General features: G+C 45.4%; 1 protein-coding gene across 1 annotated transcript; it reads left to right on the top strand.

The window, feature by feature from the left end:
* The first annotated feature begins 1,020 nt into the window (after window positions 1–1,020).
* Window positions 1,021–11,953, top strand: LOC137804880 (uncharacterized). Its single transcript, XM_068604323.1, has 6 exons — window positions 1,021–1,621; window positions 3,615–3,832; window positions 4,267–4,369; window positions 4,888–4,983; window positions 5,628–6,142; window positions 6,867–11,953. Exons 1-6 carry the CDS (start codon window positions 1,580–1,582, stop codon window positions 8,317–8,319), a joined length of 2,427 nt encoding a protein of 808 aa, XP_068460424.1. The 5' UTR covers window positions 1,021–1,579; the 3' UTR covers window positions 8,320–11,953.
* The last annotated feature ends 1,029 nt before the right edge of the window (window positions 11,954–12,982 follow it).

The following is a 12,982-nucleotide window of genomic DNA, read 5'->3' as shown; positions in this document are numbered from 1 at the left end:
GTTTTAAGTGTATTAAAAAAGGCGGTTCCGAACAATGAGACGACAAAACGTCACCACGCAGACTCGTCTGCCTTCACGGTCTCGTTGTGTACATCGTCGTGCTCACGCCATTGTAGCGCAGTTTGCTTAGAGCCTATAACCTTAGCGATTCATTTCTACCAATTGTAATCACAAATCATCATTTGTGAACATGGTCGTGCTGGACAAAACATGTAAGGGTCCAAATGAGGGCTTTCCACACAGCGAGCGTCCAACAACTCAGTCTCTAACTGACTTATTCATGTTTCCAGCAGATTCATTTGGAATGAGAACCCTGCATTAAGGTTTTAAGTATTTAAATACGTCACATACATGTCGACTGCGAAGGAGAAACGCTTGAGCGGCCTGCATCACACCGTCACGGTGCACACGTGTGTCCTGTATGAAGAAGAAAAAAAATGTATGTCGTCTTTAGACATTCCAGCATATTGAACAATAATGTATGCATTTAACTGCAGCATTTAGTAATTGAAGCATTGAAGATGATATTCAACTAGTTCGCATTAGTAGACATTTTTGGCTCATGGGATTCAACCTTTAAAAATCAGTGATGTGTTAAGTGCTTTGTACGCCGTTATAAACAGCTGCTATAATTCCCACAAACCACCAGATGCTCCATCCATGTGCACGCTGAGCTCAAGGCCCGAAGGTTTAAACCTTTTTTTTCCAAGTGAAACAAGAAGAAAGTCAGAAAACCTTTGACTTTTTGGGTTTGTTTGTTTGATTACTAGTTTACCAGGCTGCTTCAGTTTCAGTGCAGGCTTCTTCAACTCCAGTTTCTTGGCCCACACGGGGTCTCGCTGTCCTCCGGTTCCTTCCAGTTTGGCTCCCTCTCTTTCTGTGTTAATCAATTTGTGCAGACCGGAATTCTCTACAATTTGTGACCCAATGTGAAGCAGAGCCGGTACACACGGGGGACTACATATCCCAGCATGCCTTGTGCAGCATCTGCTGGAGAATCCTGGAGGAATAGCTGGAAGATGGATGGTTGGACGGTGTGTTTCCTCTGTTACTGTGTGCATCGCTGCAGTACAGGCTCCCTCCTGTGCACGTCCAAGGCTTCATGAGGAAGACACCCGGAGGGAGACCGCTGCATCCGATTGGCCGACAACCGTGAACGAGGCCGCCAATCGGACGTCTCCCTCGCCGTGTGACTGCGTGTGTTTCCCTCTTCGTCTCTGAACACACCGTGTCAGCCTGCGCATATTTTTTATGTTTGCAGAGCTGCATGCATGCATAATTGTGCGTGCGTGTGTGCAGGATGCTAAAAGCAGCAAGAGCTGTGAAGGAGGGGGAGGGGCGAAGACAGAGGTGCTGAAGAAGCGGATGAAAAAAGGAAGAAAGACTGATACGTAGAAGAGAAGAAGAGGAGGATAGTGAGGGGGGCAAATGCTGAGAAGAGAGTGATTGTGAGCGGCACGCTGAGGAGAGATAGACGGAGAGAGCGAGGAGGAGGAGGAGACGACGATCTGCTGGAGAAAGCGGCAGCATCGTCGGATTTCCACAGACACCAAGGCGGTTGTTCTCTGTTGCTGTGACGATGGGCTGCTGGCTCTCCGGACCGTGGATGAGCGACCAAACGGTGAGCGTGCAGAGCGGCGTCCATGTTACTAACAATGCTGAGTGCGTTTCATCACGTCGCATTTAAAGAAGATGGAACTCAGCTCTCTGTGAGGCGCTTTGAGGGGTGTGTGTCTGAGAGGGAGAGCGTGTGTGTGTGTGTGTAAATGCAAAATGGCATAATTTCATGATTCCTGCTGGACTCTGCATTCGTGGATAATGAACCTAACTTATGTATCTAAGACATTTTTGTGTGAATATGTAGAATTGTCATGTTGCGTTGGCACAACTGTGGTTCACCTTCGTCATCTCCATCTGCTGAAGGCTCACCGTCATTCTGCTGCCGTCCTCTGTATTCACACACAGGTGCCATTTTGTGCTCCTCAGCTCATGCTGTGTGTGTGTGTGTGTGTGTGTGTATTTGTACGCCTGGTTGAATGTAGCTGAGGGTGACTCATGGTTGTGATGTGCTGGATTTAACAATACTGTTCATGCATCTAATTCGTTGGTTGCCGAGATGCGTGTGTGTGTGTGTGTGTGTGTGTGCGTGACCCTAACCCTCACACTGGCTCGTAGGTGTTAACCCTTTAATGGAAACATGAACATCATGTTCAAACACGTCATATTTTATTTTAGACGGCTAAAAAATGTGACCGTTAGTCATATTGGACTAAATCTCCATCTGCCTGCCGGCAGAGCTGTGTCTTATGACCCAGTTGCATAATTTCAGCTAATTCAGAGTTTTCAATCCATATGTGCACACTGTAAAAAAAAAATGGAAAGAGGAGAGACTAGAAGTGCAGTTAAAATGGTTGCGTGCAGACTAAAATATGTGGGGTGTCGTTGATGACGTTTCCCCACAAGTCAGGACAGCGTCACAACTTCCATACAGTTGTTGGATTCAAGAGAAACCGATTGAAAATGAGAGAGAAGTGCAGCTGAGGCTGAGAAATGAGGACTTTAAGCCCTCAGAGTGGATCGAACTCCCCCAACACTCAATCCTACATTTCCCATAATGAAACCAGATAGTTTCCTTCCTGGCTGGTTAACAGCCACATCTTTAAAACTCCACTCGTGCATCTGTAGTCTTCAAGCCCAAGCGAAGGTAACTCTGATGACATCACTATGACATCATCAGGGTTATCCCCCCAGAACCAAAGAAGGCTTTGGGCTTTTACAGGCCGAGGAAGACCAGTTGTTCTGTTAACCGTGACCAGTACTCTGAACTGTTACTCGTGTAGAGTAGTTTGCGTGCAGGTATTCACAAAAACTCTGGTAAAAAAAACCGTAGACGTTTCTTTACATATTTGTAAGAAACTCTTCAAAATCCACATGAGTATGAATTAGACCTGCTGCACAGCACTTCAAAAGAAAACATGTTACTTTTAAAGCTAGTTCGTCAGTTACTCGCGTTACTTCTTTCTTCCGAAGCAGTGGTGAAAAGCATCAGAAGTATATGTCTGGTGTCTTAACTGCACCTGCAAATTAATCAGAGCACTCAAAGACAAATTGCTTCCTCACTTAAAATATGCCCGGTTGCTGCAATGTAGCATTGAAGAGGCTCAGTCCACATGCAGTGTGGCTACGTTACATCAGCAAAGTCCACAGCCAACAATAACGGCAAAACAGCATCGCCTTTCTATCTTTATTGTAAACAAGTACGCAGAGAGAAACCGGCATCAAATTCCATGTATGTGAAAAAAAACCCTCCAAAATCCGTCGCTCATTCACTGTGTGTTTTGAGAGCGTAAACGGCCGTAATGTCTTGAGGTTGTTGGATCTATATTGCTCGCGAGATTCTTCGGTTGGTGGAGATGTTTACGTAGCAGCAGCGATCCGCTAACCATTTATCAGTTGCGCTGTGACTCTGTATCAATACTCCATCAATCTATACCTCATAACCTCCATCAAGAGGACTCAAACATGACTAACAGGAGGATCTCGCTGTGTTCACGAACATCACACCGCTTCTCGTCCTCTCTCTCTCTCTTTCTCTCTCTCTCTGCTCGTCTCAGGCGAGCGGGCGAAGTCTTGCCAACCTGAGTCAGCGAGATGCTCTGCGAATCCTGGCGGCCAGTCAGCGTCCAATCACCATGCAGATCAAGGGTCAGAGGGGGTGTGGCTCAGAGGACCGGGGCATCTGGGAGCCGCTTCCCCTCAACCTGCAGCATCTCAACCTGCCGCTGCCACTGATGACGGGGCTCTCCGGCTCCAGCCCCTCCTACCAGGACAGGTACACACACAGACACACACACGTACACACGCACACAGCAATATCATGAGGATATGTACAGTTTAGTTGTAGTTTGATTTCTGTGGGGAGCAATGAAATGCTATGTAAACATCCTCTTTTTTTACAAAATAGGTTTGTTTTGAGAACCAGAAAGGGACTTCTTTACTTTGCCATTTGCTTTGCAGACTTACATTGGATATATTTAATTTACAACCACAGTGAAAATAATGTTACCTGATGTGTCTATTAAAGGAAAGCCAGTATGTCTTTAAGGCAAACAACTAAAAGTACATCAGGTCAAAGCTATGAACAGGTGAGCATAACCTGATGAGTCATCATGATCAATATGAAGGATGGACGAAGGGAGTATTTCAGGGTCTTCAGGTCTTTGTCTTGAAGACGTTTTAATTCTGTGTTCTTGTCGTCCGTTTCAGACATTATTACAGCCACATGTCTCTGCCACAAGATCACTGTGAAGCGGGACGGTACGGCTACCTGTCCAGCTCTCCACGGGACACTGTGGACATCGGCCACCAGGTGCCACGAAACCACCCACACACACACACGCCCACACACACACACACACGCGCCCACACACACACACACACACACACACACGCCCACACACACACACACGCCCACCCACACACACACACACACACACACACACACACACACACACGCCCACCCACACACACACACACACACGCCCACACACACACACACACACGCCCGCCCACCCGCGCACACACGCCCGCCCACACACGCCCACACACACACACACACACACACACCCACACACACACACGCCCGCCCACACACACACACACGCACGTTACAATTTAAAAGCTAAAGAAAATTAATAACGATAAATTTCTCCTTGGGATTAATAAAGTCCATATCTGAAATGGTTGGATATCTGATCATATCTGGCCTCAGCCAGGATCAATGCTTTATATTGACCTAATTTAGTCCGAACTTGACAAAGAATTCCTGCAATATAATATTAAACATGAGAAACGCTTGGCCATTGTTCCCCATCGTGAATCCCTCAGGATCCAGAACTGCCTGGTCGTGGACCGAAGGGACAGAACTGCCTGATGGGATGTTGCAACGCAAACCTGGAGGAACCGAACGGCTGCCACAGCCAGGTAACAACACTGTGTTTTCAATAACTGTCGGTTAAGATAACTGACACCAAAATAATTCATTTTGATTGGAAAATAACAGAAGTTTAGAGGGATTATAATTTGTTTTTATTGCTCTATAAATATCTTTAACACTATCTTTTGATAGTAAACCATGCATGTGCGCAGGCCCATTCTGCATTGGGTCACAACCAGAGAATATAAGGAACAAGGGTCGGATTTGATAGAATATTTATTTGGCTAAAACCTTGAATTTGTCTTGTTATAAATCGGATGACTTGCATTCAGCTGGTTTAGATGTCCATGTTCAGCAGGAACCAGAAGGTGTGTGTCTGGGTGTTGCAGAGTATTGAAAGGCGGACGAACACATTTCAGGTTTCAGGTCTTTTCAAACGACTTATTGAAAAGACAAAAAACAAATATGGGCACCCTTATTTTTAACTAAATAAGCCTTATTTTTTTAACTAAATAAGCCAAACTTACTGAAACTTCTTACTTACCTTCTATATTTGACAGTTTCTCACTGCTACAGACAGCGTTAGTCATCACTCAGAAGGTGCTGCGGTCCCGCACAGATAAAAAATAAAAGCTGCAGTTTATTCATCGTGTTTTGGTGTGTATTTGTGAAAATGATCCTGTTGTTGCAGACGGACGACGAGGACTTCATGCTGGAGAAGCCGCTGAACTTCCTGCCGCTGCACCACGAGCTCGACAGCGGTCTCGGCTGGACCGACGGTTCCCTGCACCAGGGGGACCTGTCGGGGCTGGAGACCGAGGAGGGAGGCCTGGAGGACTGCCACCCGCACGGGAACCTCGCCCCGGGGGGTTGCGGCGGCTTCGGAGGCGGTGGCTCTCCTTCCTCTGAGTCCTTTATTTCCTCGGAGCTCAGCGACTCGGGCTTCTACAGCGTGAGCACCGGGGAGTTCAGGCACTTCCAGAGGCTGCTGGAGAAGCGAATGCGCATGTACAACGCCAGGCTGCAACATCAGGGCGAGGCCTGCGAGAGGCGGGAGCGGCGCGACAGCTGCCCCAAGAGCCACCGCGAGCTCCTGGAGGCCATCCCCGAGGCGCTGACCATGCAGCCTCAGTGTCCACACCTGCAGCTCGAGATGGACGAGGATGCCGAGCCCATCATGGACATCCCACCCCGCGGACTTTTCAGGTAAGAAGCTGCTTCTGCAAAAGGGCAGACTGTGTGTAGTTAGAAGATCGAATTACATCAGTGGCGGGTGTCAGGGCCAGCTACGCCTTCTCTGGTGGCCTAAACACAATCACAAAGTTATAGCTATTTTATAATTTAATTATTTTTTACAAATACTCTACAGGTATTATAATTAATATTATGCTGTTAAAAAGCTGAACGAGACTATGAGAGAATGCGCAGGTAGAAAATCCACGACCCGCCACTGAATTACATAGCGACAACATCTAAGTTGGTTTGTACGGTTACTGTCATAGCCAAAAAAAAGACCATATCTCCATGGTAACAATCAGGGACACCTGTGAACAACAAAAGACAGAGAAAAAAGCTTCACGAAGATGCGGTAGTTTTCCACTCCGGCCACCATGTCGTAGATCTCCGATATCTCTCAGTCAGTGATGTAAGTAACTTCTACATAGTCATACCTCTAACTCTTGAAGTTTTCCACAAGGCAGTATTGAGCACAGTTCAGTCCCTTTTAGAGTACGTCCCTAGTTTATGCCAGCCTCAATATGTTTGAGTAAATATACCAAGAATACCAAACAAATTATTCAAGAATTGCAACGCTTTGTGTCATAGAACATGTTAAATATCAATCTATGTGTTTGTTGGACTGACTTCTTGTGACTCCTGAATATCGATGTCCTCCAACGTGTCATTGGTGTTTGTCCGTCTGCATTTCCAGGGTTTCATCGGTCCAGTTCCATAAAGCCGACCGGCCCTGTCTGAACCGTCACAGCTCCAGCAGTGGAGCCCTCTTCAACCCCTCCCACGCTCATGCTGGAGCCTCACGAATGACGGCCCCGGTCCTCTCCACCTGCAGCACCCCCTCCAGCCACCGGAGATCCCTCGTACCCGTGCAGCAGCACCACCAGAGCTCCAGTTCAGTGGGGATGCTGAGGAGAAGCCGAACTCTGCACCACCGCCCTCCTCCGCAGGAGTACCGCCGTCGGGCCAGCCACCCGGCTTCCCCGTCCTACTGCGCGGCAACGCTGCACCACTGCGGAGGTGTCCAGCCGCATAACGTCCTCCCACCGGGCCTGCCGGAGGAAGGTGAGCTGGTGGCCGGCGTGTTGGGTTCTCACCCGGCGGGCCTGGCCCTCTCGCCACAGCAGCACCCCGGCTCTATGGGCCATATGAGGGGCACCAACACCCACGAGTGCTGCTACGACAACAGCGCTAATGCCCAGATCGCTCACCAGGAATGGTGGCACTCGCAAGACAGAAGCTTGATGTCCGAGCAACTGGTGACAGAGAGGGACAGAGAGATTGAAAGGGAACTGGAACAAAAGAGGCAAATGCAAGAGAAAGAGCTAGAGAGGGAGAGAGAGAGAGAGGCGCATATCCAAGAGGAGATGGAAAGAGAGAGGCAGCAGGAGCTGGGAAGGTGCCGAGCACAAGAGCAGCAGCACCTCCAGGGTTTGATCCACCCTCCTCAGGCCGGAGACGTCAACGACACCTGGCCGAAACCGGCCAACCGTCAGTCCCAGGGCGGCGGGGCAGGCCGAGGTCTCTACAGCACCTTGGAGGGCCACACGGGGGCCGGCTTTGCTGCCGGATGGGACGCCAAAATGGGACACATGAACGCATGTTCGAGCCCCAATCCCAGTTGCGGTTTGCAGCCCAAAGTTAATCCCAGCTCCAAACCCAACGCAACCTCGCGGATCTCCAGGAACCAGCTGCTCAGAGACCGGGCATCTCAACTGGCGGACGAACGCAGTGGGATGAGCACAGACGAGGAGACCAACACCGACATGCTGATGGGTCGGTACTGGAGTCGAATGGAGAGAAGGGAACACTTCCTGTTGGCCCGTGAGCAGAGGCAGCAGCAGCAGCAGATGCAGGCCAGAGGAGGGACTTTACGCGACGTCATCATCAGGGGGGGAGCTATCGCCGGCAGCGGAGGGGTCTCCGTCGGGGACGAGAGCGTGCTGGACAGCAGAGGGGGCGGGGCTTTTGCTGAAGGGAGGTGCAACACGGTCCTGGAGCTGAGTCAGAGGAAGCTGAGTCGCCTGAGGAACAGGAAGCTGTTGGACGACTGGACGACAGTAGAGGAGCTGCTGACTCACGGGACCCGGCTGCACAACCAGGACGGCATGCTGTGCACCAGCTCCCTGCTGACGGTCACCACCGTGTAACTGCATGGGCACCGCGTCTAACTGCAACTCTGTGTGTGTGTGTGTGTGTGTGTGTGTGTGTGTGTGTGTGTGTGTGTGTGTGTGTGTGTGTGTGATGTTATGCTAACAAAACGACATTTAAGTCGGTCCTCGCGTTCGGTCTTCTCCAAAGGTGGATATCAGTTTCATCTTTGTGAGTCCAGTACAGAGAAAAGTCCAGTACGAGTTCAGCCTACAGCTGAAGAAACAAACACGTTAAAACAACTCAAAAAGCTGACTGATGAGTTGTGAACTATTGAATCAAGTGCCAATAATTCATAAAATTGATAAATCGGTTTTAGATGATGTAATTCTGGTTCCTTTGCTCCTATGTGACTACTGAAACTGAAAACCTTTGAGTTGCGCATGAATATGATTTTTGAGAACACGAGTAAGCCGAGAATGACACCATTTTCTAACTTTTTGCAGTTAAAACAAATACTCGATTCATCGTTAAAATACAATAAATGTAATCGTTACTTGCAGCCCGAGTTGGACTTCATCTTCTGCGTCTTCTATGGGCTGCTCAGATCCATGCAGACTCCTCTGTGACGCTTCAGGCCGAGTGTACACACACCCTGCTGTCTGTTCTTTTTGGGAGTATTTTTTAAGACTTCAGCTGTCTATCGACGAAGAACGAGGGTCCTCTCATCTCTGTACTGGAAGCACTAAAATTAAAACCGATATCCATCCTGTCACATGGCTCAGGGAAAAGACGGCGTACAAGAGGATTTACGGAAACGTCGGACTGTTCCTTTAATGAATGTGCGCGCGAGAGGGAACCTCACTGTCACCGCTGCACATCACCTCAACTGATAGCTTTATGTGTGGCTGTGTCACCACTGTACAGCACGCCGGACACGACACGTGTGTGTGTGTGTGTGTGTCAGTGCATGGCGCTTGTAAAGACAAACAACAGGAACAGGTGTACGTGTATGTTTGCATCACGTGCTTCATGCTACATTTTATGCTACATGTATTTCACTGAATCTTTGACAAAAATTACAACAAAAAAAATTGGGTTAAAGACTCAAATCCTCAAACAGACCATGAGATTTCGGGAAGCAATACACTGCGTGATGTACCTGGCTGTGCACTAACAATAGACCACATACCACTACTTTTCCATCAGGGCCACAGAACACATCAACTGTAGCAATGCAGACAACGACAACTGAGATTTGATACCAAATCCTGAATGGTTTTTATAGAGACTCTGTTTACAATTCAAATATCAATCGGTGGGAGCTTTTGTAACTGAAATGAAGGGAAGAAAAACAAACGCAACATGATTTCTTCGGTTGTTGAACACTAGTGAAACCGTGTTGATCAGGGATGGGGAACAATGTGCCGCTGAGGGTTTGATGAGCATTTTGACTGCAGTTTTAATCTAGAAAATGTTTCAGTTTGAGTTTATCCCGCAGTCACATCGTATAAATCAGACTGCCCTTGTAGTTTGGAGTCGGCGGTAGCAGTTTTATCAATAAAAACAGTAGCGAAATGGTTGCAAAGTGACCACCACTGGCAGTTACATCTAAATAAAATGCACTTTAAAACTGATACAATCAACTCAGATAATTAAAAAGAACATACACAATAAACAAGACTAACAAATAGGTCAAATGTACTATAATTGTACCTATTTGTTACTCATTTCCAGCGTAATAGCTAATGTAGACTTTAATGTTTATTTCTGTAGCGCGGCTGCAACAACAGACTTGTTTCCTCACCGCCTCCATTGTTCCCGGTGTACACGAGGCTGGATCGGTGTCGGCAGTCCTACACTCCTGTGAATGTGCACCGACTCATTTGTGATGACTGAACCCCAAAATGTATTTTTAAAATGTGCTGCACAGCCAGACCAATTAAAACTAAAGATTTACGAGCAGGAGTATCATGCGTTATAGGCTTTTTGTTTTCTTCGCTCGCAAAAAGAATCAATCAAAATTACAACAAATATTCAGAAAAAGTGGTGTTAGCAGAAGTTCCCCCCCTCTGCGTTCTTATTGTTCTGTTTCCCATCATGGCACATGGTTCTCTGTTCCTGCTGGTGTCTTTACCGTTGGCAGGATGTTTACAGATCTACCTACAAAGGTAACGGCTTATGCATGTTTACTGAAATCTACAGTGATGCGTTGACTGCGTGGAGACACTATTAAAGAAAAGAGGACACACCTCAAGTCAACGTTACCTTGTCCAGACTGCTGCAGCGGCTGAACCTTGAGCTCAGAGTCCGTGCTGACATTCCACTAAAAGCAGGCACACATCGTGAGTACATCTGGAACCTTATGATTCCAGGTCTGCAGTTTGGGGGGGGAAGGAGTGCAATAATACCTCAAAGCTAGTTTTAATATGACAATGCCAGTGTTGTGTCGGGCGTCCATCGAATGCAGTAACTCGTTTTGAATCAAACAGATGCACAAACGTGACGAGTCACGTCACAAATCCTAGAATCTAAAAATGAGCGATAGCAAAAGGTTATGTAGATATTTACATTGTTTCATTACATTGTTTTCCAGGAGAGGGACCTAAGAAAACAACTTTTTGCACATAATTTTTTATACGGAAAAAGTTCCCCCTATACCTTTCTGTACCAGGGACGGAGGCCAGTGGACGACTGTAGATAGAACCACCGTGTGTTTGATGTTTCCTTTATGAACTATCATCGTGATTTGGGGAGTGGGGAAAAAAAACAAGTTTATCGTCATTGTGTTGGACATATTTCAATATTTTTCTTGTGGTGGTTAGAAAAAAACAATGTGAAAAGTTTGTATGATCTTTGAAAAAAAAATCAACTTTCTTTACTTAAAAGCTGGTGAAACTTTAGATTTATCATTTTCAACAAGTGAACACAAAATGTGAATATTACTGTCTCTTTAAACGGCTAAATTGAATTTTACTGTTGTTTTGTGTCATTGCGACATGTATATATTGATTTTGTTCAGAAAAGGCGCAGACGAGGTTGGAGTTAGTGACGGGACATGCCGATGCAATCAGACGCCTCCAGTGATTTATCGTGTGATTCTGTAGGTTTATAGCTGTGTTACGGAGGCTGTATTAACAGCACAGAGATTAACATTGTAGTATTAGTACGTTCAACACTCACAATATCGTTTAAATTCATGGAAAGTGGTTCAGTTCGTTCTGAATGTTAAACATGGCATCCATGAAATATAAATATAATTGGATCACTGACACTCTTAAAGGTACACAACAACAATTCCAGATAAATCTCTTCTTGTTCCCTCCAGAGCCAAAAGTTTCAGTCTCTCCTCTGTGTGTCCCGACACGTGTTTAGCACAAAAAAACTTCCAACAACCAATGTTAAATGTTTTATCTTATGAATTTAACATGTGTAGAAATATGTATAAAAAAAGGGACAAGTTGTGGTTTTACCAGATGTGTTTAGCTTGGTTGGCACAACGATTGGGAGCAGAGGGAAACAATGAGTCAATTCCCATCAAAAGTTTACTTTTAGTTTACTTTACTTATGCTAACATTTGTCTAAAGCAGACTTGAGGCTGATGGGAACCAATTAAGTTTTGGTTAAATTTTTGGTTGCAAGACAAAAAACTCAGATGTATTTTTAAAAATGATTACAATTCATCCGGATGGTGCCATGAATGATGAAACCAAATTTCATCCAAATTATATATATATATATATATATATATATATATATATATATATATATATATATATATAAATATATATATATATATATATATATATATATATATATATATACATGTATATATATGTATACATATATAACTATAACTATATATTTGTATACATATATAACTATAACTATAGATATATATGTATACATATATATAGTTATATATATATGTATATATATATGTGTATATATACATATATATAGTTATATATATATATATATATATATATATATATATATATATATATATATATATATATATATATATATATATATATATCAGTCTGGATCGGCAGTGGTGGATGGAGAAAAAAAGAAGGAAAAGACTCCAAAGCCTTCTGATTGTCTGATTTATGTGTCGTATCCTCTTAGCTCACAAACGAGGAGGCGTTGATCCAACAATTTGTCAAAAAGAAAGAGTCCAGAGAGAAGGAAGGAATTGCAACACGAAAAGCCTTTTTCTCACGTTGACCAAGAACAACCTGCACATTTACAAAACACTCGTCCGTGCCTCGCTTGTATTTGCATTTTCCTTTACGTTTCTTCTTTTTATTTGGATGAAAGAACCTGGATATTCCACATTATGGGCCCCACAGAGCAATGCGCACAAGTGTGTCCTTTAGCTGGTCCAGTAAAAAAAAAACCTGGACCTTCTCGGACATAAAGATTTAAACAAGGGAATTGTCCTTACTTTAAAATGTACTTTAAAATCAAAATATCCGATGACTTGCAGATCTTTCTTTCCCAATATAAGTGAGTATTTTGGAGCATCACTAAACTCTGATAGGCTCGATTGTTAAATCCAACCAGGGAAACCAGCCATCACTCGCCACAACGCCGAGCTGAGCCACTGGCTAGTCGAGGTCGAACTGGGCGTCTCAGAAGCTCCGATCATCATCTTTCAAAGCAACTGCTTCACTTCAAATACAGACAGCCTCCGAGTTGCTGGAAGCTGGGGCTCGA

The sequence above is a fragment of the Clinocottus analis genome, unplaced genomic scaffold, assembly GCF_023055335.1.
Source record: "Clinocottus analis isolate CAN_PGR_092001 unplaced genomic scaffold, fCliAna1.0.p SCAF_68, whole genome shotgun sequence".
Classification (NCBI taxonomy): domain Eukaryota; kingdom Metazoa; phylum Chordata; class Actinopteri; order Perciformes; family Cottidae; genus Clinocottus; species Clinocottus analis.
Note: the sequence above shows the minus strand (reverse complement) of the source record. Positions and strands in the feature narration are given on the sequence as shown.